We start from the raw sequence: 24329 nt of genomic DNA, 5'->3' as shown, positions 1-24329 counted from the left end.
AAGCGATAATGTTGTCAAGGCGGGCGACACTGTGCTCCACCCGCCTCCAACTACTCCCGCCACCCCTCCAAACCGTGTTTGGACTTGAGGCTTTTATTAGTTGTGTAATTGCGTCGTACATCAAAGTTGTGAGGAGCCTGTACTGTCTGGCGTGTGCCGATAAGGTGCCTGGCCGCGAGTTGGATGACGGACAGTATCATCCAGTGTCTTCTACACCAGCCTCTCTGACTGCTTTAATTAACTATCGACGGCGAATAAAAACAGTCCTCGTGCACCTCTGCTGAAGTGTCCTCGAGCAAGGGATACGTCACTTCCGGGTTAATCAGCCAATCTCACCGTGGAGGATCCAAAACAAGTTCTCGACGTGAATGGATGTTTGAATTCATAGGCCTAATCCCAATGTCCACACTCACGCACTCACTGACTCTGAGGCGCGCTCCCGGTAAGTGCACGAGGGCTCAGGGCTGTCCCACTGTCAAACCATGAAGTGCGTGAGGAATCTCTTGCTGACTTTTTGAGCCCTTCATACACCCTTTCCGTGAGTGGGCATCTCTGCGGACTTAGCGTGAGGGAATTACCCATAGTTCATTGCATTGTGACATATGACAGGGATTCTCGGGGATGCCCGGTAAACGCTACAAAAGTGAAGTGAAAAGAGTGAAATTATAAATTAAAAACATGGCTGATGCAAAAAAGGGGTGGATGTTGCAAAAAGAAGTATTTTTCCTGTAAATAAACTGATATAAAACAGCCTTCATCCACTGAAACAGGTATATAGGTGAGGCACGCTTGTTTTTAATCTCCGTTTTAAGCTCTGCAAGATGCCGCCTGTCAACAAAAAACCAGTTCCTGTTTCTACCATTTCGAGCCCTTGCAGCCTCACTCACTCACTCAAACACTTTCCAGGTGCAGTCAGTTGAGTCAATGAGGGCTCAGGGTTTGGGGAGGACTTCTCTACAGGGGTGGAAAGTGACTAATTTACCAAAATTACTGTAATTGAGTAGTTGTTTTTGGGTAGTTTCTGAGTTCATTTTGAAAGCAGTCCTTTCACTCCTCCATAAGTTTGAACCAGAGTAACTGTACTTTTTCTTTAAGTACAATACTCCATTACTTTTTCCATCTCCGTTTACTAAAGTAGCACATAATGAGAGAATGAATCCACACTTCCATATCAGGCTGTTGTACACAGCAAAAACTCATCTTGATAACTCAGTGTAAAACATTGAGAAGTTGATTTTAATTCCCAAAGTGTAATTTTAACTACGTTCCTAGTGAAATGTTTTTTTATCATTGTAGTTATTTGACAGTGTAGATCCACCTGTATTAGTTTGAATCAGTCAATTGTTCTAAGCTCGGCCTAATGCGACTTCAAATCTGTGTGGGTGGAGTTCTCATAATAATGTTTTTGTTGGATTGTTGTTGTTGTTTCTCATGTGTGACACGTTTGCACCGTGAGTGAAATTAACAGCTGAGTTGTAGTTCTCATAGGTGCTCTTACAGGTGCTCTTAATGCATATTCAGCATCAGTATTAACTGCCTTGCTCTGAGGTTGGCTCACTGCATTGTTCTTGCCAGAGGAGACCAACCTTGCCACAGATTTTCAACAGTTACCTCAGCTCTGTGTTGTAAATACTGAACACTTTCAAAAGTGTGGTTTAACTTTATTTAGGGTGGACCAATATGGACACTTTTAAAATGTTAAATTTAACTCTGTATGAGTTTAAAACTCTCAGTTTTGCTGTGTAGTTAACTTTATTATAGAGGTTGGTTGGATGTCTATTGTTTTGTTGTGCTTGCCAATAAGGAAAGATGTTATTTTACTGTGCAAGTCCTTAGTAGCTACTTAGTACTCAGTATGTATAGTACACTTTAAATTAAATAGTTTTTCCTATTTGAGTAGATTTATAGACCAGTGCTTTTACTTTTACTAAAGTAAAAGTAAAAAGTATTTAATTAAAAGTTGACTTAAAGTACTGAGCATTGATTGCCCCAAAGGGTGCCCCCTTGACGAAGATTTGGATAACCGTGACCTGAAAAATGAGAAACGACACAGACATGTGGTCAGACACATTGATTGTATTCTGCTTTTTTCCACAGTAACTTATGTCCTTATAATTCCCTACACACAGTCCTAATCTCTTAACCTTAAAGTCTATTCTGAGTGTTTTTAGCATTAGAAAAATACAAAACAGTTGTGTCACATGCTGCACCCTACCTCAAAAGTGATGCACAAGTAGGATATTAAACTCAGGTGTAAGAGGATGAGCACAGTTTTACAGGGTCACATGCTTCCTTTATGTCTGTCTGCATATTGCTGGTTTTACATTAGTAAAGACCAAAGTGGATAGCACACTTTTGGTTGCTCCTCACACATGTTAAGCTTTAAAACATGTTTTTAGTCCCAGGTTTCAGTTCCAGGCCTGTCATTCCTAAACCCATGGCTCTACCCACTACCCCCACACGAGGGGAGGGTTCATCTAGAGTTACCTAAAATAACACAAGTGTTAAGCCTCTCATTCAGACTTAAAAATAAACACTCACTGGGCTTAAGTGATGTTTGTTTATACTGCCACTGTCTTCAATTCTATATCAAGATTACAGGGGTGTGTAGTAACTCCCTACATTAACCCTGTGTGAGCTCTCCATGGTGCTGAATTTGCTCTATAGTAGGTTAACTGTGTTGTTTCAAAAACACATCTTAAAGTACACACTTTCCAATGAAGAGTCAACCCATACAACTCATAGTTATTTATTTATTTATTTATTTATTTTCAGATTGGATGGGATTATCAATCATATAACACAACCTTTATTAGGGTTAAGCCTCATTGCTGATCACAACGATCAATCTGCTAAGTGATACCGATGCAGACATTTAAAACACAATATATCCAGGACTAATATTGATACAGATGTTTTTTCCTTACCTATGGTGTAAGACACTCATTAGGCCAGCATTTTCTCTCCTGTTTGACCATGAAAACAAATCAGATTTTGACTTCTTCTGCCAAATAGGGAATCCTTCTCTCTCAGTTAGGTGTACTCAATGCAGGATTAGATTGACTGGAGATAACACATAAATTGATATTTGTTCATGCCACATTATTTGTTGATTGATCATGTTTGTCAACAAGGCCAATGTTAGACAGTACCAATGTTAAGCTGATGCAGCGGCGCATCCCTGTTGAAAATTAAACTCAAAATCCACGTTCTAGCTTCCTGAAGAGCTTTTAACTTGAAGAAAGCTCAGAACGTTTCTGAAAATAAAGTGCTTAAAGCTCTAGTAAAATGTAGTTCTTTGGCCCAAGACTGATACTTTTAATTTATAATTAAAACTCTGTTTTCAACATGTCATGTGTTAATTGAAATAGATCATCAGTACAGGTGATGTTTTTGTGCACATGAAGCTTCGTAATCAGTGCCAGACTGAATCAAGCTCTAAACCCAAACAGTTGTAATCCATGTCTTGACTTGATTGGACATAAACCTCTTAGAGGGTGAAACATGGGACACTTGTGGTCATGTAAAGTGCAAGGCTTAACCTCACCTCCTGACCTACAACATAGGGGGTTACAGATAAGCAACAAGACCACAGAGAGATTAAAACAGCCTCAGGTGCCTTTTATGGAGAATTAGTCTGCAGACATATTTTATAGCAAACTATCTTTGGTTTTAAGACTCGACCTGGAGCTTCAAACATTATTCTCTGCTCTTGTTAGGCTAACTTTTCATCTTTGAGAATCATCATGCAGGTCTCTTGGGATCAGTGTGTTTTCTAAGTGTTATTTAAGATGTTTATTAGAGACACTTACAGATCACTGTAGTAATCCAGTGCTCAAAAATAAAAGCCTTACTGGTTCTTTCACCAGCAGTGTTACAGTGCACCTAACAACAAGACTCTCAATCTTCAATCATCTCAACTCAATCTCACATGTACTCTCTTAAAACAGTCATTTGTAACACATACATTTAACAAGAAAGCTAACCATACAATGAAAGACTTTGTATGAACTGTTTTCACTGAAGGCAGAGCTACATATCGTTTTATGATTATAAGGCAGAAAAAGCATTGACAAAATAAAGTAAAACATCTGTTTTTATTATTTGTAATTCAAATAAAGTGCAGTTATAGTCACTGTGACATTTAAGATTTTGAATATTAGTATTATTATCAAAGACTAGACTGTATCACATGAGTAGTTTATTTGTTGAGGGCTAATTTACAGATCTCTGAGTGGGCAGATATTTTATTAAAATTATCATAAATAAAAAGTAATTCCCATTTGCTTTTCTTGAGATCTAAACCCATTATGTTTTTATCTCAAGATAACGCTGGTTTTACCATGATAAAGAGTTGATTTTTGACACGCAGTGATTGTGAAAATTAGGAGTGATATTGACACTGATGTTTTTTCATTACTTCTTTTTGTGTGACACTCCTAGTATGCCAACATTTTCTCTCTAATTTTGGTGTATGAGTTTAAGATTAGTAATAAGCCTCAGTGCCCTATGGTGTACAGTAGGGGTAATCAGATACATTTTTACAATTACATTGTGTGGGCCACATTTTCAGACCAATCCAAATAATGGTCTGATTAAAATATAATATATAATTTATAGCCAGCCACTAGGGGGCGATTGAGATATTTTAGCTACACACATCTAGGACGGCCCTGTTGTCCATTGTTAAGTTGGATGCTAATATGCTAAGTGTGAAGAACAGTGGTGGACAAAGTATTCAACTCCAGTACTTGAGTCAAAGTATTGATACTCATGGTCAAATCTCACTCAAGTACAAGTAAAAGTTGCTTGGTGAATTTTTACTCAAGTTAAAGTACTAAAGTATTTACTTTTAAAAATATTTAAGTATTCAAATGTACAAAGTACATTTCTAATATCAGTACATTGCTGTATTGTTTTCTCAGTGCTTTTACAGAACTTTGTAACTCTCTGAAACCACCTAATGATGTTCTGACTTACATGTAGAACCAATCTGCTACAAAAAGTCTATAAAAACACCTGTAAAAATTTTAACACAAAAATGCAATCAAAAACAATAAGGACAACTATTGTCATTTAATTTTTTTTTCATTTAAACATCCTCACCCTCAAAAAAACAGGAGGGCCTTTTTTTCTTTTTTTTCAAATATTGGGCTAAGATATGGCCAGGGGTGTGCTGGTTTTTCAGCTTGAGTTTCTCCTGCCATCTCTGTTGCCTAGTTTTATTTGAATGAAGGCAGGAGAGCTTGCTACACAGAGCGAGGATGACACAGCCTAGTTCCAAATCCATCCCAGGTGTGAGCGGTGACTGTGATTGGTTCCCTTCTGTGGGGAGCACAGCGTGTGGCCGATTGCATTTTAGAAAAGAAAAACATCTGACTACAAAGCTATGCTGAACCTAAAAGGAATGAGTAACGACAAGCTTCCTAGAAATGTAGTGGAATCAAAAGTACAATATTTGTCTTTGAAATGTAGTGGAGTGAAAGTTATAATTAAAAAAAAAAACAAATACCCAAGTAAATTACAAATACTGAAAAAATGTACTTAAGTACAGTACTCAAGTAAATGTACTCCGTTACTGTCCACCACTGGTGAAGAACATATGCACAAAACAGTTTTTTGACTCTTAGGCAGAGAAAGTACACTCTCAGAGAGACTGAAGCTGAAAGTTGACATAGAAACTTGCCGCTTTTCTGTTTTCTGTTCATGATTATCATACTGTCTTACAGAAATGCTATACCTGCCATTATGCACTATGGCATAAAGGAGCACAATGTCAGAGAATGACTGAGAATCCATTTCAGAGCAAAATCAAGCCATGAGGTCAAAGGAACTGCCTGCAGAGCTCAGAGACAGGATTTTTGCAAGGCACAGATCATGAGAAGTCTACAAAAAAAATCTGCTGTACTGAAGGTTCCCAAGAGCGCAGTGACCTCCATAATTCTCAAATGAAAGAAGTTTGGCTCAACCAGGACTCTTCCAGGAGCTGGATGCCCGGCCAAACTGAGCGATTAGAGGAGAAGGGCCTTAGTAAGAGAGATGACCAAGAACCTGATGCTTGTTCTGGCTGAGCTCTAGAGATCCTGTGTGGCGATGGGACAAAGTTCCAGCAGGACAACCATCACTGCAGCCCTCCACCTATCTGGGCTATATGGCAGAGTGGTTAGATGGAAGCCTCAGGTTAGTCAAAACACATGAAAGCTTGCAGAATACCTGAAAAATAGTCAGACTGCAAGAAAAAAAGATTCTCTGGTCTAATGAAACTAAGATCAGACTGTTTGACCCTAATCCCGAATGTTTTGTCTGGAGGAAGCCAGGCATTGCTCATCACCTGCCCAATACCATCCCAGCAGTGAAGCATGGTGGTGGCAGCATCATGCTGTGGGGGTGTTTTTCAGCATCAGGGTCTTGGAGATCAGTCAGGGTTGAGGGAGATATCTTCAACTAAAATCTGCTCTGCAAAGATCAGGTCTCCAATCCATGTATGCAAAGCTTGTTGTGAAGGGAGTCTCAGCTAAGGACTCAGTAAAGGGTCTTGATTCTTATGTCAATGTGATATCTCATTTTTTTTTTTCATTTTAGATAAACTTGCAAAAAAAAATAAAATTATGTTTCCCTTGTCATAAAGGGGTACTGAGTGTAGCTCAATGACACAAAATGATTTTAAACAATTGTATCATTGGGCTGCAACATAAAATTAAAAGAAGTGAAGGGTGTCTGAATATTTTCTGAGTGTACAGTATATCAAACATCACCGTCATCAGAGGCACAAAAGTGGTAGCAACAAGTTTTTTTTTTCCCAGCAAAAGACAAACAACAGTTATTTTTGGAATAAAAACCCAGCGACATCTTTAACTTCTTTTCGAGTTGCTCAACATGAAGCTTAAAAGATGAAGAATCATCAATCAAAAAAGCAAAATATTTATAAGATAGAGACTGAATCACAGAACCTAGCTCAGTGACTTTTTCTTTGAGTTCATTTTTTATGATTAAGTCATTCAAACACTTTTACAATTACACTAAAAAAAAGGGAGCACTTCAAATTTTACTTCAAAATTTTTTTTACATTTTTCTAGAGAAACAAAAGTGAATAGAGAACTAATGTGAAGAGAAATAGTATATACCTATTAAGAGTTCACCAGTAGTCCTACATATTTACTTTGTTTATAGTATAAAGTCAAAAGTTTCTCAGGAGGCTAATCCAGCAGTGTCGTAATCCCTCTGCTTAGGGTTGCATAGCTTTCATGTTCTCCATACTACCTTAGTGGACTTATCCTTCTGAGGAATTTGTGGAATCATCCTGCTAAAGTGCTTTTATAATCAAGCAAAAGGTGAGGGATCACGAATCATCACTAGAAGGAAATACTCTTTGCTAAATCCTTTATTCTTAGAAGGAGGCTGTCTAATCTCACCGCAGGAGTGGGATATTGAACATCTCTTTCAGAAGCTTCAGGACCACAGAAAACTATCACACCACTTCTCACAGCTCTCAGCCATGCAGCCAGACACTTATTCCTATAATGCCTCTCTCTACCTGGGCCCACAAGGGGAGCTCCCTCTATCACGCGCCGGCTTCATCATCCTCGCCATCATCATGGCTCTCTTCACAGGTCCGGCCATCATCCTCAACGCTACAGTGATCATCGTTTCCCTCATGCACAAGCAGCTGAGGCAGCCACTCAACTACGCTCTGGTGAACATGGCGGTGGCTGACCTGGGAACCGCCATGACCGGGGGGGTGCTGTCAGTGGTCAATAATGCCCAGGGGTACTTCTCCCTGGGACGGACAGGCTGTGTGATGGAGGGCTTTGCAGTCTCTTTGTGTGGTGAGTGAAAGAAAATCTAACCACTCAAATTTTTACAGTGCAGAAGTCTGGAAAATGAGGTTAATCATGTTCTTCTAACCTTCTTGCTTCTCTGCAGGCATCACCTCCCTGTGTACTGTGGCTCTGATCGCTCTGGAGAGGATGTTTGTTGTGTGTAAGCCACTGGGGCAGATAACCTTTCAGAAAAAACACGCAGCTGGAGGCATTGCCCTGTCCTGGCTGTGGTCACTCACATGGAACTTGCCCCCGTTGTTTGGATGGGGCAGGTACGAGCTGGAGGGGGTGAGGACGTCCTGTGCGCCTGACTGGCACAGCAGAGACCCTCACAACATTTCTTACATTGTGTGTTACTTCGCAGTGTGCTTTGCTGTTCCTTTTGCCATCATATTGGCATCATACACCAAGCTTTTGTGGACACTGCACCAGGTAAGAGCTGATTCACTTAGACGTAGCCTGCTGTAGAAAAATCCATCAGCTGAGTGACTTAAGAACTGTTCAACATCTGTAGTTAAGCTCAACTTTGACCAAATGTACTTCACTTGATTGTTAAATCTCAAAGTGTTCAATCTCATATTTTATCAAATAGCTTACTTAAAATTATTTATCTCCAGTCATAAAATTACAATTTGGAATAAAAACAGCTGCATAAAAACAAAATATATCACTCTCAACAGAGTGGGGTTCTGCTTGAGGTTCCCACCTGTTAATAGGAAGTTTTTCTCAGCTACACTTACTTTACTAAGTGGTGGTGGTGACCAGTGGTGGACTCAGGATGTTTGAGGGGAGGGGGTGTTGCACCTTAAATGTTATAATTATGACATTTGCAGGGATTTATTTTGTTTGTGTGAAGGTAAAAAAATCTCTGGCTTTAAAAAGATTGTAATTATGTCCCACAAATGTAATATGAACATGAAAACTAAATATTTGTGGTCATAAATTTATTGTAGCCTTTTTATAACTGCCAGTGGGCTCAAGTCAGCTTAAGCTGAAGCTTATCAAAAACATAGGCAATTTGGCAACACAGGCACATTTTTGTTCACCATGAAACAAGAAGTAGTTTTATTAGCATCTTAAAGCACTGGTAGAGCCAAGAATCTTTGCAGAGTGGATTAAAATGTGTCATAATAGCCCTCTGAGGAAATCATACATAGCATACAGAAACACAGCTCCCCCAGCTATTTTTTAGTTTTAGAATAATTTCAAATCCCGGTCCACTAAAAAATGTTTTTTGTCTCACCAAGTTTGTACCCTGAATTTTTGAGACACTTGCTTTAAAGGGAGATCCACCAAAGCCTTGTCCTGTGAGTTTTGCTGACAGACAAAAATGTGATGTTTTTGCTAGCTCTTAATTATCTGTACAACTATTTATATTTGGATCAGTTGAACCCCCTTTGCGGGCTTAATTCAAGAGAACCCCTTGGATTTTGCTGAGTTTTTTTCAAGTTGATATCAATCCTCTCCTTTTCTCATGCAAAAATGTTGTGCTCAGATTCATGACTACCAGTGTTCAAAACTCTTGAAAAAGACTTCCTGCAATCAAAAAATTGTCATGACTTCAGTTTTTGATGTGACTTGAGCTTAACCTGACTTTGACTCACTGGCAGTTGTAGAAAGGCTCAACAAACAAGGACCAAAACTTTGATTTGTCATGTTCACATTACATTTGTGGGAGGTAATATAATTTTGAGAGACAGTGATTTTTACCCTCTAAAAATATCTCTGCAAATGTAGTTGTTATTATGTTTATGCCACTGCACTCACGTTTGTGGGATTATTGGATTAAATGCTACCAATTTGTATGAAGTTGTGGTTTATTACATTTACAGTTGTTACAATTAGTGAAAATAGTAAAAGGGCACCTGCTGTATGTGGTAGGGCACTAGCACATAAAAGTTATAATACATTTATAGTGAATTTCCAAGAAACCCTGATTAAGGAAAAAAAAGAAGAAATTATTAACTACTTATACATCAGTTCCCCATAGAAACACGTGAGGGGATGTCAGTGAAAATCAACATGCTACCTGGAACTTACGGCACCTTATGGCATTTTCTCTACAATTGGACTTTTTCAGATTTTGTCACTTAGAGGGCACCCTGGATGCCCCTTTTTGTGTTTAACTATAATGAAGACTACCAAACTACCATCAGTGTGTGAATGTGGAGTAAATGGATGTGGATGGATTAGTGTGACTTGTGGTGTGAAAAGTGCTTTGAGTCGTCATACAAGTAGAAAAGTGTTACACAAGTTCTAAACGATTTACCAATATGAATTATGAATTGGCACTGAACAAAAAATGATTGACTTATCCAGTTGTTTTTCTGGGCCACTCTTTAACATATGTATTACCTTATTCTGAAAGTAAGCCTATGGAGGCTGAAAAATAAGTGGGGGTACTCTGTATACCTGCATGTACTCTAGTCTATACTGCACCACTGGTCATACTGGTCTACAGTACTGTGTAATGATCTTCAGGCTCTGTGTTATGTAACCCCAGGTGTCAAAGATGAGGTGTGTGGAGGGCGGCGCTGTGGCTAAAGCAGAGATGAAAGTGGCGTTCATGGTGGTTCTGATGGTCATCACATTTCTCATCAGCTGGTTACCGTATGCCAGCCTGGCCCTACTGGTGGTCTGTAGCCCTGATATAAACATCCACCCACTGCTGGGTACAGTGCCTGTTTACCTGGCCAAGAGCAGCACAGTGTACAACCCTCTCATCTACATCTACCTGAATAAACAGGTAAACTAACACCACATACAAGTGCATGAGTTTGGGATGTGGAATCAGCTCTATAATATGTCACTGCTTTGGTACATTAGCACCATCTGGTGGTGATCACAGGCAGGTACAGTTCAAATAAACTAAAATGTTGCTCTGTAAAGGAAAACTAAACAAAACCAATTTATTAATTTTCTTTCCTTCACATAAAGTGCCTTGAAATGTTGTCAGTGAGCAGCATTACATACAGTTATAAGTGCAGTTATTAACAATTCTACCTACTCATAATTGTCTTGTAGTTTCTCAAGCGCTAAGTAAATTCACATTCATTTAACTACATTTTTATTGTGTATACAAGTAATTTCCTTTTGTTTCTTTGAGATCTTGACTCATTCATGTTGCTAATTTGAAATAACACTGCTGGTTTTCATGTGAATAAGACCTTACTTCTTTATTAATGAGGAAATAACCAAAGTTGCATCATTATCACCAGAAATCCAGTGTTAATTTTACTTTTACTTCTCACACACTCACATTTAGGAGATTCACAAATAGTACAAATTATTTTCAGAATTGCATTAACAGGTATCAATAACTTGATATTTAAACCAAGATAGGTAGGGAGTCATAATTTATTTGAGAAAAAACAACAGGTAAATCTCTCGTTTCACATCATGTATCAAGAAACATCTTAATGTGAAATGTAATGTAAAGTAACATTTTCATATCCATCCCTTAAACTTAAACTTGCAATGTATATAATTAAATTCAAGTTTCCTCTAACAACGATGCACATTGTACAAGCTGCTGCATGATGTCAGTGTAACTTTTCTTGACTTAACTCTTTGTGCGCTGACTCACTTTGTTTTCCAGTTTCGGAAATACGCCGTGCCTTTCCTGCTATGTGGGAGAGGGAGCGCTGTGGAGGATGAGGAATCAGAGAACGTAACGACTGTGGAGGCGACAAACAAACAGGTCTCTCCTGCCTGAAATCAATCAGTCAATCAACCAATCTCTATTTGTTTAGCACCAATTCATAACCAAAGTTATCTCTAGACACACTAAAAAGAAGTAAGGCCAAGACGTTCTCTCTTTTATATCATTTTTAAAGACCAAACACTGATCCACCATGGTGTGTACACATATGTCTGAAACCAAAGAATAAAACAAGATTTCTTCGCTTTCAAACTGTGACTGAAGTGTTTGTATGAGCAGATATTATTTAGGTCATGGGGAAAATCTTACAGATGACATGTTTGAACACAGACCTGGATGGTTTAAATGAAATGTCTTTACCTTGCTTGGGTCCAAACTAGTGCTGTTAATTGATTACAAAAACTAATCAAGTTAATCACATCCCTAAGATTAATCACAGCATTTCTTTAGTTTTAGATATTTTTAAATTTTAAACACTCTTATTATCAAGTGTTTATTTTAGTTATTTTAACTTTATATACAGCATTTTGAAAGCGCTTTTTATTTTAAAAAATTATTTACACGGTATGGATCAAGCACCAGAGGAGTTAATCAGCTCTGAACAGACTATCTCATACACTCCTTTTTTGTGCAAGTCAATTTAAATGCAAATAAGCTCCTCCTCACCCTGCCCCTCTTTTCTGTGGATGTGCCTGAACTAGTGCAGCCGTGTATTTCCATGGCCATTGGTGGGGATTCCAGGTGAGGGCCAGGTGTTAACATAATGACGCAATGTGATGCCACAAGAAGCACAGATTTTGAACAGACCCTTACATTTCATGTTTTCAAATACAAGGTCGGATCAAAGTACAAAAATGTAGCCAGAATTTGGCCCAAAACACTGGGTCTAAATATGAACATCAGGAAAACAAACGCTCTTGCAGTGTGATGTAATCAAAGATGCATCAAGGCTGTTATGTAAAAACTTTTTTCTTGGCATCTTCCATCAAGTTTTACTCCATGAGCTGACGTTAATGATGTTTACCCCACAACTATTAATGGGATAGCATTTTCTCCTTATCCTTGTGTCATCAATTACCTGATTGATTTATACAATTCTTCACCCCCAGTCTTTTTCCCCTTTATGGATCTTTTGTTTACAAGCAGTGCTAGCATTGCTAGCTAACTAGGCTAATTTTCATGACATTACCTCATTCATATCTCAAGTTCTATTTCAAGGATAACCAGTCCATATTTCCCTATTCTTGATACATAGGTATGAGTCTTCTTCTCTGGTGTTTTATTCTCTCCAGAGCACAAGACTGCTAGCATCACACAGAGTGTTTCTGTTGTAGCTATGATTGGCACTCCTCCACCTACCCCAATGACCTATGAACTTGCACTGTCATTAAGTTAGTCAGGATGACACTGTACGGTGGTTGGCCTGATCAGCATTTCTCAGCCTTTTTTCTGTCAGGGCACCCTTTTGAAATGTAAAAATCTCGAGTCACCTGAGTCAAAGTATGCTAATAATAAAACCAACATTCCCTGTGACTGCTGAGGAATTTGTTCAGTAATAGAATTAACAAGATAAATCTCAAAATCAGTATTTTAAAACAATTCAAATGCTTTTATTTTCATGAAATGGCCATGCAGGCCTTTAGAAACACACTCCTGCCAAACTTGGGAAAAATAAACTGAATGATTCTTGCAGTATGTACTGTCTGTCCTAAGCCTATTAATTTGCTGACCCAGACACTGATGTGATATGAGGAAAAGAGCATGTGAGAAAGTTTTGGCAATTTATGCTAGGATAGCTAATAATCCGCATATTCATTTTAACTCTCGGCTTAATTTAAAGTATTTTAAAGGCACCCCTGGCAATTCCAGAAAGGCTGATCTAGATCAGTAGTTTTCAAACTTTTTGCCCAAGTCACACCTGATCCAAGTCAAAATGTCAAAGCACACCATATTCACATCTTTAAAAAAAAAAAGCCTCTTTAATAGCTATGTATGTTTGTAGTATATGATTGTCGGTTAGTCTGTTAGCCAAAACAGGACAAGATTTTTGTAGTATTGTCTGATGCCACCATAAAAGATACAAAAAAACAAAAAAAAACTGTGTGGTCTGGTCAGACCCAGTCCTTTCTTTAAGGTTGTCTTACTTCACACTTTGTAGATACTTAAGATTCTCAAATGTATGCAAAAGTTCTGAAAAGTGTGGTTTTTTTTTTTTTTGTATGATATTTCCCCTTTAAGTGTGAGGCAAAGACTACAAATGAATGAGAACAGTAATTCAGCATAAATTTATTCAATGATGATCAATAGAAAATAAAATAGTATCGATTAGAATCGATTCAAATAAAGTCAAGGCCAAAATCAAATGAAAAATACAAAAAAATGTATTGATACAAAACCTAGAAGGTAATAGTAAAGCATTTGCTACTAAGAGAAATGATGTTTACTGAATAAAAACATTAAGGAGCAAATATCAAGACTTTCAAGTAGAGAACATTACCATGGGTCTTTCCATACTTCTGTACATATTTTACATTATCTTCTATTTTAATACAGCTTTCAGAACATTAATAGTAGTAATAGTAATTATAATTAGAACAATATGAAGAAAACTAATAGAAACGTTCAAATCAATATGTGTTTCTCTGTAAACTTTTACCGTTTAGTTTTTTTTACCCTACCCGCCAACAGAGAAACAGTGCACCTTGAAAATATTTTTTCATACTCTTTCATTCCCAGCATTGTAAGGTGAGCTGTAAATGACAAATATAGATTCCACTAAACCATACACACAGTCACAAAAAGTACAAAATTGTCTCACCTTAATACACAAATCTGTTTAGAAAAAGGAGAAACAAAAGCACTATACAGTTACTTGTGCAAAGACAAACAGCTATGTGCTAATATTTAAATACCATTGGTATTGACTTAACCAAATCGTTATTTTCTTTTTCTCAGGAATCCCTGACATGAGGTAAAAGTAAGTTCTTTTCATCTTTAGTTTAACACAACTTTTAAAAGTGTTTTACAAAATAATGCATATCTTCAGTTCATCAGTACTGTAATTGCTACGAATAGTACAATGTGCCTGTTGTGTGCAGCGGCCCTTTAAGATGACAGTCATCAGTAAAAAGGACTAGCACACATATTTTTTTTTACTCACAAACAATTCAAAGAGCCCTTTCAATGTGCACACAAAATGGAAAACCTACATTTTCATGACAGTATTCGGTTGAATTGGAGTACAGGACGCACTCGCCTACAAATCAAACACTCATGAACAACAAATCACATTTACCCTAAAGATCCTTAATAAAACTCTCCCATGGTAAAACCTGAAAAAGCCCACTGCAGTTTATTTAATCTATCGTTATGGATCAATAAAAGATACTTGACTTAATGATATTTGTGGGTTCCTTTTTCTTCATCCAGGGTTAGTTTTCCTTCCCAGTCTCATTTAAAATTTGTTTCAAGGGGAAAACACAAAGTTTTGATCTCTTTCATAGACTCCACCGTGGGACGCTGGGACAGACAGGAAAAGTTGACACAATGATATGTTGTCACGTTGCCTAACGAGGTATTCTGTAGCAGGAACCAGGCAGGCTGAGAGAGAAAAGGGGGGCGGGGAGGGGGTTCATATTGCTTAGCCTCTCTCCAGCATCCTGACAGCAGGACACTGTCTGTCCTCCACCTTACAACATACACCCAACTGTTTCTGACCTTTGGATGTGTGCATATGTCTCCTGCCACCACACACTACATGAAGGCTGAGATGTGATTGCCAAGATTCATTACAAAGGTTTTTAATGGAATTCCACCATGATCAATAAAACCGTATGTCATGGAAAATCCCAGCACGAGCTATGAGAAATATTAATTTATCCCTGTTATCACCTTCTGTCATGTTTCTTTCTTTCAGCAGCAAAAAGGCATTAGAGAGGGGGCTGACAAAAACAAGGTTTGACTCTGGAAACAGCTAAAAAAGCAGCATTGTAAATGCACTATGCATTTAAAATTCATGTGCATGCCCTGCACAAAATATGCAAACAAATGTGGTCATCACATCTGTATAAAATTTCAGCCCTGGATCCTTAAAGCTTGCCTCTAAAAATACTCCTTTAAAGGGGGCTTAACCTTATGAAACTGGTGTTGGTTTGATGTATTAACACATAAACCCCTATGCTAAGAAATTAAAGCCTTTTGCATATCTTGTGCAGTAGTGTTGTTACACAAGCAGAGCCTCTTAAAATTGAAATTGTAAAAATGAAGGATCCGTGTATGCAAAACACAAAAAAGGCAAATAAATACTTAATAAAAGAATGCAAGGCTGCTTTTGTAGCATAACAGGAGTCACAAGGGTCCATATTGCTGATCTTTTAAATGATACATAATTACAAAATATAGATTATCTCTTTACAAAGGTTCTTTTGTTATATAATACAATTTACAGCATTATCAACTATGAAATATTAACCAGGCTATTCTAAAATTTTAAAATAACCTGCCTGCTAGTGCATTTATCACAAATGCTTCAAAAGTACACATCTCAAGTTGAATGATGCTATAAGTAGGACGGTTAGTTCCTGCATAAACTGGTACAGCTCTTCACTTTTAGACTCCGCCTTAGCGATCATTATACACTCTGTTCTAACGACAAAGGGTTCAAGTTTTTCTAAATCTACAAGGGGGGAGATATGCCTTTCTATGCTTGCATTGAAAACTTGCATGATATGCCAAACCTTAATAAAGTGACCGAGGTAATGACATCGTACATCTGATTGTCATCACCCTTAGAGACCCGCCCTGGAGAGTGTCTCACACCTCTGCCCATTGGTCCATCTTTCCCTGGCATGAATGCCCTTATCTGTGATTGGCTGCAGGCTGAAGCTGTGTGAGGCAGCCTTTGGAAGGTGCAGTCAGTCCCTCTCTGCTCAGCGGGATGCTGTCTGGCTCTGCTGTGACCTCCTTTGCTGGCAGGTGGAGAACAATTCAAGGAGCGGGACTAATGTGTCTCTCTTCTTTATGCCTTGTTTTCTCTTCACTGTTAAAGGCACTTCTTTTGGTCAGAGCCAACAGATGCATTTCTTTTTTTGTTTTTGAATTTTTCACTGATATAGTCGTTCTAAGATGCAGATTTCTCCAGCCACTGCTATAAAGTTGTGATGCAGATCATCTCATCTGCCAGGTCCTCCTCGTAAGGAGCTCTGGGTTCTGTCTCTGGCTCCTCATCACTGTAGCTGGCTGCCGTGTCCTGCAGCTCATAGTCCCGTGGCGTCAAAATGGGGAACACGTTGACCCCGTTGACGCACGGGGCCATCCCTCCGTTCAGCAGGTGACTAGCTGCACTCTCCATCTCGTCTATCGTCATCTCACAGGCATCTGCGATCTCATGCTTTGTGGCAGCAACAAACTTTGGGTCCTTGGCATATCTCCCAAGCCCTTCTGATATCAAAACCTGCCATGGGAATAGAGGAAAAGTGTTCCTTTAGTTTTGTATTTTGACTTGAAAATATAAAAACATAAGCTCAACCGAGCCTCAAACTCACCGCTTCCACAAGGCTAGTGGCGCTGCCTCTCTTCTGGTGATACTGGTTGTGGTACTCAGGTGGCACCTGCAAGTGAACTGGCGAGTACGTCCTCTGGGAGAACTCAGGGTCGTCTGTGTACCAAGAGCTCTTGCGTACCGATACCTGGCTGCTGGCAGCGCTCCCCCTGTGTTGGTGGTCCACTCGAATGAGAGGGGTGTAGTACGGAGACTGGTCTTTACTGGCTGGGGTGGCAGGGGGGGTGGCCCAGGAGCGGGTGGAGCGGGTCGGGGAGAGGCGATGGGCTCTGCTGGAGTCTAGGCCTGCTACAGCCATTACCTGGTGGATTAGAGGAAACACAGTGTAGAAAAAGTACACATACACTCACATGAATGCCGTGTACTTAAATATTCCTAACATATTCAAATGAGATACTCTTGAATTTTAGAAGATGTAATGTTCTTGTTTCAATTCAAAGAATCAACATGCATAAAAAATCATATCATGTCCAAATTGTGCAAGAGTGCTCAAACGATGTAGGTGATCAGACAGTAATGGTGAGATGTGAGCTAGTGTTACCTGGTGCTGCATGAGGTGCAGTGGTAGAGCGGTACGCTGATGTGGAAGCTCGTCCTGGCTACTCTGTCTGCGCAGACACTCAAAGTTGAAGGACGGCCTCCTGTGACCTGAACGAGTCATGAGTGGAGCAGTGAGTGACCTCATTCAGGAAACTGTGACAGCATGCAACACTGCAAACACTGCTGAATGCTACCACAAGTGCAAGGGTAAACCACGCAGGGGTTATTTCATGAAGAAAGCTGATTAATAATTTGGAGCTGGATACTTGTGTCTTTTAAATTTGTTTTACATTTTGAATGCATTATGAGCCATCCAAACAATACACTGGATAGTTATGTCAAGAATGACAGAAAAAAACAGATCAGGCCACTTAACACTGTTTACACATTGCAAAAGTTTAAAGCAGATCTGGAAAAATGCTGTAAAAAAATAATGATTCAAAAATAGAAATGTTTAGCTTATTTTTTATCAATCAACAAAATGCAAGAAGAATTGAATGAACACAAGAAAAATTAAAATCAAATCGATAATGAGTGTTACCACATCATGCCTTTAAAACAGTATCAATTCTGCAGAATACATTTGGGCCTACTCACTTGCCTTGATGCCATGATAGTATTGCATGATGGGTATCTGCCTTTACTACTACTCAGCATTGAGGAAACCTTTAGTTCTGACTAAATCCCCAACTTAATTTCTAGAAATGCAACACCAAACTTGCTGGGAACATCCACTATGCATCATTGTTGCCAGCAGACACTGATTCTTGTATTACTCACCAGCCCTTTGGTAAACAAACTTCCCTCTGCAACAGCCAAATATTTCTAATTTTAACTCATTAGTCCAGAGAATCTGCTGCCAGTTTTCTTCACCCCAGTTTCTGTTTATGTGCACAACTGAGTCGCTTGGCTATGTTTCCATGTCGAAAGAATGGCACTTCTTCCATCAACACCACTTCTGACAAGCCATCTCCATACAGTAGATGGGTTTACCTGTGTCCTCATAGATCAAGTTCAGATACAGGTCTAAGCTGATTGCACTGCACAGCACCACATGAGCGGAGTTCAGCTGTTAAACAGCCAGTTTTAACCCTCTTAAACAGCTGGTTTTGTTTCAGTTAAAGGGAGATTCCTGTATATTTTTAGTTGGGTTATGTAAGATACTTAGAGATAGAAGTGGCACTTGCCCCTAGAGATTTTAAGGGTACAGCAGCTTCATGCATTTTAGTGAGTTTTAGGTAAAAATGGGCCAAAAAACAATGTCGGCTCAATTGTATGCTGTATTGGACATTTCTCATGCATTTTGTTTTCACCCGAAAAGCATCTGTGTATGGCACTACTTTGCAATATGAGCTCTGGTGCTCTTATGCCTCTACGTATCTGCTCAGCTGTTTGTGTCTGCAGCTTTATCAGAGGAAACAAGTAACAAATCTAAAACTAATTATTTCAGTTTTCCACTTTAACAGCTGACACAATGATTCCAGAAGGTGAACATGTTGTGCAGACTGTAGACTGTCTTGTAATCAGCCATTAGCATAATAAAGTGACAGCCATTAACTTGGACAACAAATTTCTCTTCAGATTTTTCTGCAGCTTGTTTTTTCAAATTTCTCTTCAGAAAGTTGAAGAAGGCCCATAAAACACTGGCAAAATTAAAGCAGTGAACTCTGGATGGGGAGTGATGCAGACTGCAGGTGTCTGTGAGCCGCTATCTCGATCAGAAATGTCCTGAAGGAGTGTTGATAAGTCCCACTCATGACAACAGTAGTTCTTGTGAGCATGGGTTCACAGTTTCCACAACTACACCAGGAAAGCTAACAAGTCTCTTATGTTTTTCTCCCTGTCTTTTTTTCTTCTGAGTCTCCATCTGTAAAAGTTCATACAAGTATCCTCTTGTATCCACAGTTGATGGCACATTATCGTTACTCGAGTAAAAGTTGCTCATTTTAGTGTTGTTGTAGCTGAGCTACTTGTTGTTTTCTCTGATCAAGCCTGCAGATCCAAATAGCTGTTCAGATACACTGAGGCAAATAGGCCTGTAGTTGGTGGATGAAGCTTGCATTACAAAATAGTACCAAACACAGAGACTTTCTGGGTGTAAAATGTAGTGCTACAAAAATTTTTAATATAGCGCACAATTGAGCCAGCATTGCTTTATTTGGCCCATTTTTACCTAAAACTTGCTAAATTACGCAGAGCTGCCATATCCGTCTTTACACTGTATAGTTTAGCTCCCCCAAGTGCATCCTGTTTAAAGGGGCAATGTTCATCAGAATGACTAAAGTTAAATGTCACTACTATCAACTAGTACCATTTACAACCCAACTTAAAAAAAAAAATCCCTTTAACCTGCATATTATATTGATGATTATTAGCTCTTGTTTGGTATAACTGGTTAATCATTCACATCTGACCATATGCCTTGACTATGTGCAAGTGAACCTTGAAGAATTGATGCTGCCCAGAAGACACAGGGTGATCACACCAAATATTGATTTGATACATATTTTTCTTGTATTCTTTGACGTCTTCAGTTCATGCATTTTGTTGGTTGATGAAAACTATCAAGTTTCTATTTTTGAAAGTACTCCATTCGACAACATTTTTCACATCAGCCTAAAACTGTTTAAGTAAAAACTGTTTAATTCCAGTCTAGTCCAGTAATTCAAAATCATCTGAACACTTGTTAAGGATCTTGAAAGTAAACTTGGATCTCATGCGGTACAAAAGAGGCATAAATACCTTGAGGTGTGGCAGGAAGCAGCCGTCTCTTTGGTGACCTTCTTGAGTCACGGTAAAGTGGCTGCTCGTCATCATCATAGTAACTGTCAGGGTGATGGTAACCTTTGGGGGTCTCATACTCCGTGTCACTGTTCTGATATCTGTCATGGTGTGGAATTCAGAGCATGTTAGAGGGCATCCACACAACCTTTGTTCAGATTAAATGTCTGTTTCTTTATACATCGTCATTCAGTGCCTATTAAAAGTATGCACCCCCTTGGTATTTTACCCCTTTCAAATTAAATCTTCTCCCAAGTCATAGGTCTCTTGCAGACTGAAGATTGTCCTCCAGGATTTTTCTATATTTTGCCACATTCATTTAACTCTCTGCCTTTACAAGCCTTCTAGGACTGGCTGCCAAGAAGCATCCCCACAGCAAATGCTGCCACCACTGTGCTTTACAGTGTCCCCACTTTCTTTGTAGAAATCTGTTTTCACTTTTACATTTTTTGTCCAAAAAGCCAAATTATATTGAACATGACTGATTTGGGACATCAATAAAATGGGTAAAACATCCAAAAATAGGTTTACCCATAGGCACTGTACATGCTTCCTATTCTGAGCATGACAAAGCTGCGATAATAGATTACTAATAAATTAGAAGCAGTATTACCTGTCCCCTGACAGCATACTGTCATCTTCATAGAACTCCTCTCCACTGTAATACTCCCCAGAGAAGCGGTCTTCATCAAACTCTTCCTCCCTGCGGATGGTGGGGTGGCGTCCATCCACTCCACGGGACCTGGCGAGAGGTCAGAGGGGTCAGAGTGTGCTCACAGCTGCTGATGAGAGGGATTACTGGAATAGGGCCATGCACTGCCATGCAGACGCAAGCCTCCAGGGGGCAGCGATGCAATTAAACACATTTATAAATATTTATCATAGCAAACCAGGACAACAGGCAGAAGTTTTACGTTGAAGAGCATCACGTTGTCTTCTAAACATCCCATCCACTTTGAGGTCCTTTATCAGATTAACACAGGCTTAAATGTTAAATAATCACTTAATTAAAAATGTAATCTTGTGGTGCTGAGCATTAAATAGAAAAAGAAGTGAGAATCACGTGGTGCGATTAGTTATTGCTTCCTTGTTTTAAAGAATCTGGGTCCTTCCTCAAAGTAGGTATGTCACTTTGACACATGCATAAAGCAGGGCTGAGCTCAGCAATATGCTGGCCTAAAAAAATTTACCGTGCTTCTCAACTCTTGACGTTTAAAATTTGGCAAAGCTGATTAAAAACAGGGGCAGATAACCAGACAAATCACCGGCCAGCATATCGCACATTACACCAACTTAGCAAAGATGCAACCATTCACTGATCCAAAACAAGTCAAAAGGAAACAAACATAACATAAAATAATTCTTCTTCCGCTGTTGAGACATACTTTACTTGCTGGAGCCAAACCTAAAGGAACAACATACCTAACATAGGTCTCATAGTAGCGCCTTCTGTCCAAGAAAGCAGAGGGATGGTTGAGAGAAAGCATTTTGGTTAGGAAGGAGAAAGGGAGGAGAGAGCACAGAGAGTGTGACATATATATCATACAGTATATGAGACATATACAGCATGCTCATATATATGTATGAGGAGAAAAGAGCGTGATGTTGACTCCTGTGTTGGATGACAATTCCATTTTCAGCTCTGAAGATAAGAAAAAAAACTAAAAATCATTTCTCTTCTGTAAAGTGGCAGCAATGAAATTGTCACCCAAACTTATTGGGTCCTGAAGAAAAAACAGGCAGAAAACTGGAGCGTCTGACTAAACAGAGCATGAGAAATCAAGAGATAAGAGTACAGTTGGTCACTTATGAAATTAACTGTCAGGATGAGAGTAGGTTTGTGATGAATTATGGACTGAAGGGTTTCAGGTTTACGAAATGGGAGGGTTTGATAAGAAACAGGGCCTTGCCTGTGGAAAAAAAATAATTATGCAACAGATCACAGAAATACCAGCATTTCATCAGTAATGAGCTGCCATTCTACTGTAGAAAGCTACTTGAATGCTATATAAAATCTTTAAGCTGAACAGGAGACTTGGAGGAAGAATACTTTTTCGTTTGTTTTAGTTCTTTATTGAAGTCTCAGTCTAAGACCTAAAGGAAAACTCAAAGTAATGTCTATGTAATTTAGACACTTTAAAACTCTTACACTGGTCATCTAACTTAACTAGTGAATAATATGTGGTCTTAAAGCTATTTTGAGTTTTAAGTTATCTGCACCCATTATCTATTCATTTCTTTGTAATGTGATTACAATGAATAAATACATCAAAATACATAAATAAAGTCATGTTTCTGCTAAATGAAAAAAATGTTATTTTTAGACTGGGCAATTTTCAGCGTTACTTCTGTCATGTCTCTATATAGAGCACGTATTGAAAAAAAAATCCTATTTTTAAATAGGTGAGGTAAACTTGATCAAAATCTGTCCCATTATGTAGGAAAATGTTCAAAATTTTGTGAATAAAGGAAGCAGTTAGCTGAGATTATTTACAGTTTTGTGTCATCTATGTACAGTAAATTAAAGATCCAACCAGATGCCAGTGAACTTAAAGGTTGAAAACAGAGGGAAAAAGAGAAAAGGTGTGATGTGAGACTACAGCGTTAGAGCTGCTTCCTGTCAGACTATTACACTTTGCATTCTGGCTGATAAGATAACAAAGAGATTGCACTTAAAGGAGGAGTGTGCAACTTGGAATAGTGGCTACATCTAACAGTCAGATTTGATAATTATTATGTATAAATATAAAAATGTACTCTGACTTAATTTTTGAAAATGTTGAATGGGAGATTAAATGTTGATAGGAGATTAAAAGCTAATTTAAACATACTTAGGACTACTATGTTCCATTTTCACCAAGCTTGTTTCGCTAAAAACCACTAACACACTATATGGTGTTTACTATCTGCATTAACTACATGTTGTTATTGAGAGCTTGAAGTCTGAATTCACTGCCCTGCCTCACTTGCATGTCATTTGCCAACCTGCTTGAAGAGACTGAATCCATCCTCATTTACACCCAGAGGGAGGCGGCACTGTTATCCTAGTTGCAGAGAACAGTTCTTATTACTGTCAAGGATGCATTTAGATCAGTTTTTCCAAATTGTTTTTTCTTGTGACCCACTTTTTACAAGGTACAAGCCATCGCAACACAACGACTTTGTTTTCCTCTCATGGCTGGTGTTAGCTTTGATAACGTTAATTCTGACTCAGGCCCTGACCTGCCATGGTGCTCTCTGTTTTACAAGCTGAGTAGAAGCCACGCTGCCTCTGTCACATAGGCTTTCTTCACACATTTGACCCCTTGGGCCTTTGGTAGCTCCCTGGTATGGAGCAATGCATTTATTTTTCTTTATATGCCAAGCATCCATAACTGTGATTTCAGCACTTTTCCCATCCAGTGGCTGTTGGAGCCTTGTTTTGTGTTTTATTATGGTTATAGGGTGGAGCCCCCAATGTGGATATAGCACAGAAATTCTAACAACTCATTTGGCAACCCAAAAAAAATCTCCCGTGACCCAACTGTGGGTCCCAAACCAGACTTTGGGAATGAGCTATCTAAACCAGTGGTTCTCAACTGGTCTAGCCTCAGGACCCACCAGTTTCTTAAATAACCAGTCGTGACCCAAAATAAAATAAAAGTAAATAAATAAATAAAACGCATGTTTCTCTGAGGAAAATTTTTGCAGTTTGGTTCTTGGGATGGAACAAAATATATGAGTGACAAAAGAGACAGGAGAAAACTAACATGTTTTACACCCATTTCCCCATGAATACAGGTTTTATTTTTTTCAATTTTGAAATGCATTTTTTTTCTGCAAAAGGAGAGATAGGTTGAAATATTAAGAAAACATTTAACTTAAGTCATTATCATGATAAAACAGAGTAAAATAAAATGTACTGATGTATGTCCACTAAGGACAAAGTACCTTTTGCCACCATTTTTTTCAGGACACATACTCACTA

At 38.7% G+C, this 24329-nt stretch overlaps 2 protein-coding genes across 4 annotated transcripts in view; one reads left to right on the top strand and one right to left on the bottom strand.

Moving 5' to 3' along the window:
- Positions 1 to 312: 312 nt before the first annotated feature.
- Positions 313 to 11678, top strand: parapinopsinb (parapinopsin b). Of its 2 annotated transcripts, XM_041783211.1 has the most exons (5): positions 313 to 442; positions 7611 to 7826; positions 7924 to 8252; positions 10324 to 10566; positions 11419 to 11678. In XM_041783211.1, the coding sequence occupies exons 1-5, from the start codon at positions 373 to 375 to the stop codon at positions 11533 to 11535; spliced, it is 975 nt and encodes a 324-aa protein (XP_041639145.1). In that variant the 5' UTR covers positions 313 to 372; the 3' UTR covers positions 11536 to 11678. The 2 variants fall into 2 exon arrangements, with proteins under 2 accessions (XP_041639145.1, XP_041639144.1); XM_041783210.1 differs by lacking the exon at positions 313 to 442 and having other exon boundaries at positions 7496 to 7826.
- A 2162-nt stretch (positions 11679 to 13840) lies between these two features.
- cacna1da (calcium channel, voltage-dependent, L type, alpha 1D subunit, a) overlaps positions 13841 to 24329 on the bottom strand; it is a 112980-nt gene continuing 102491 nt past the window's right edge. For both annotated transcript variants that reach the window (XM_041782591.1, XM_041782590.1), the window contains 6 exons: positions 21785 to 21811; positions 20976 to 21104; positions 20324 to 20463; positions 17583 to 17689; positions 17025 to 17342; positions 13841 to 16933 (listed from right to left, as the gene is read on the bottom strand). In XM_041782591.1, the coding sequence (XP_041638525.1) occupies positions 16628 to 16933; positions 17025 to 17342; positions 17583 to 17689; positions 20324 to 20463; positions 20976 to 21104; positions 21785 to 21811 (1027 nt within the window). In that variant the 3' untranslated portion in view covers positions 13841 to 16627. The remainder of the gene's footprint in view (positions 16934 to 17024; positions 17343 to 17582; positions 17690 to 20323; positions 20464 to 20975; positions 21105 to 21784; positions 21812 to 24329) is intronic.

This window comes from Cheilinus undulatus, linkage group 3 (genome assembly GCF_018320785.1).
Source record: "Cheilinus undulatus linkage group 3, ASM1832078v1, whole genome shotgun sequence".
NCBI classification, from domain to species: Eukaryota; Metazoa; Chordata; class Actinopteri; order Labriformes; family Labridae; genus Cheilinus; species Cheilinus undulatus.
This window is presented reverse-complemented; position numbering and strand designations above follow the sequence as displayed.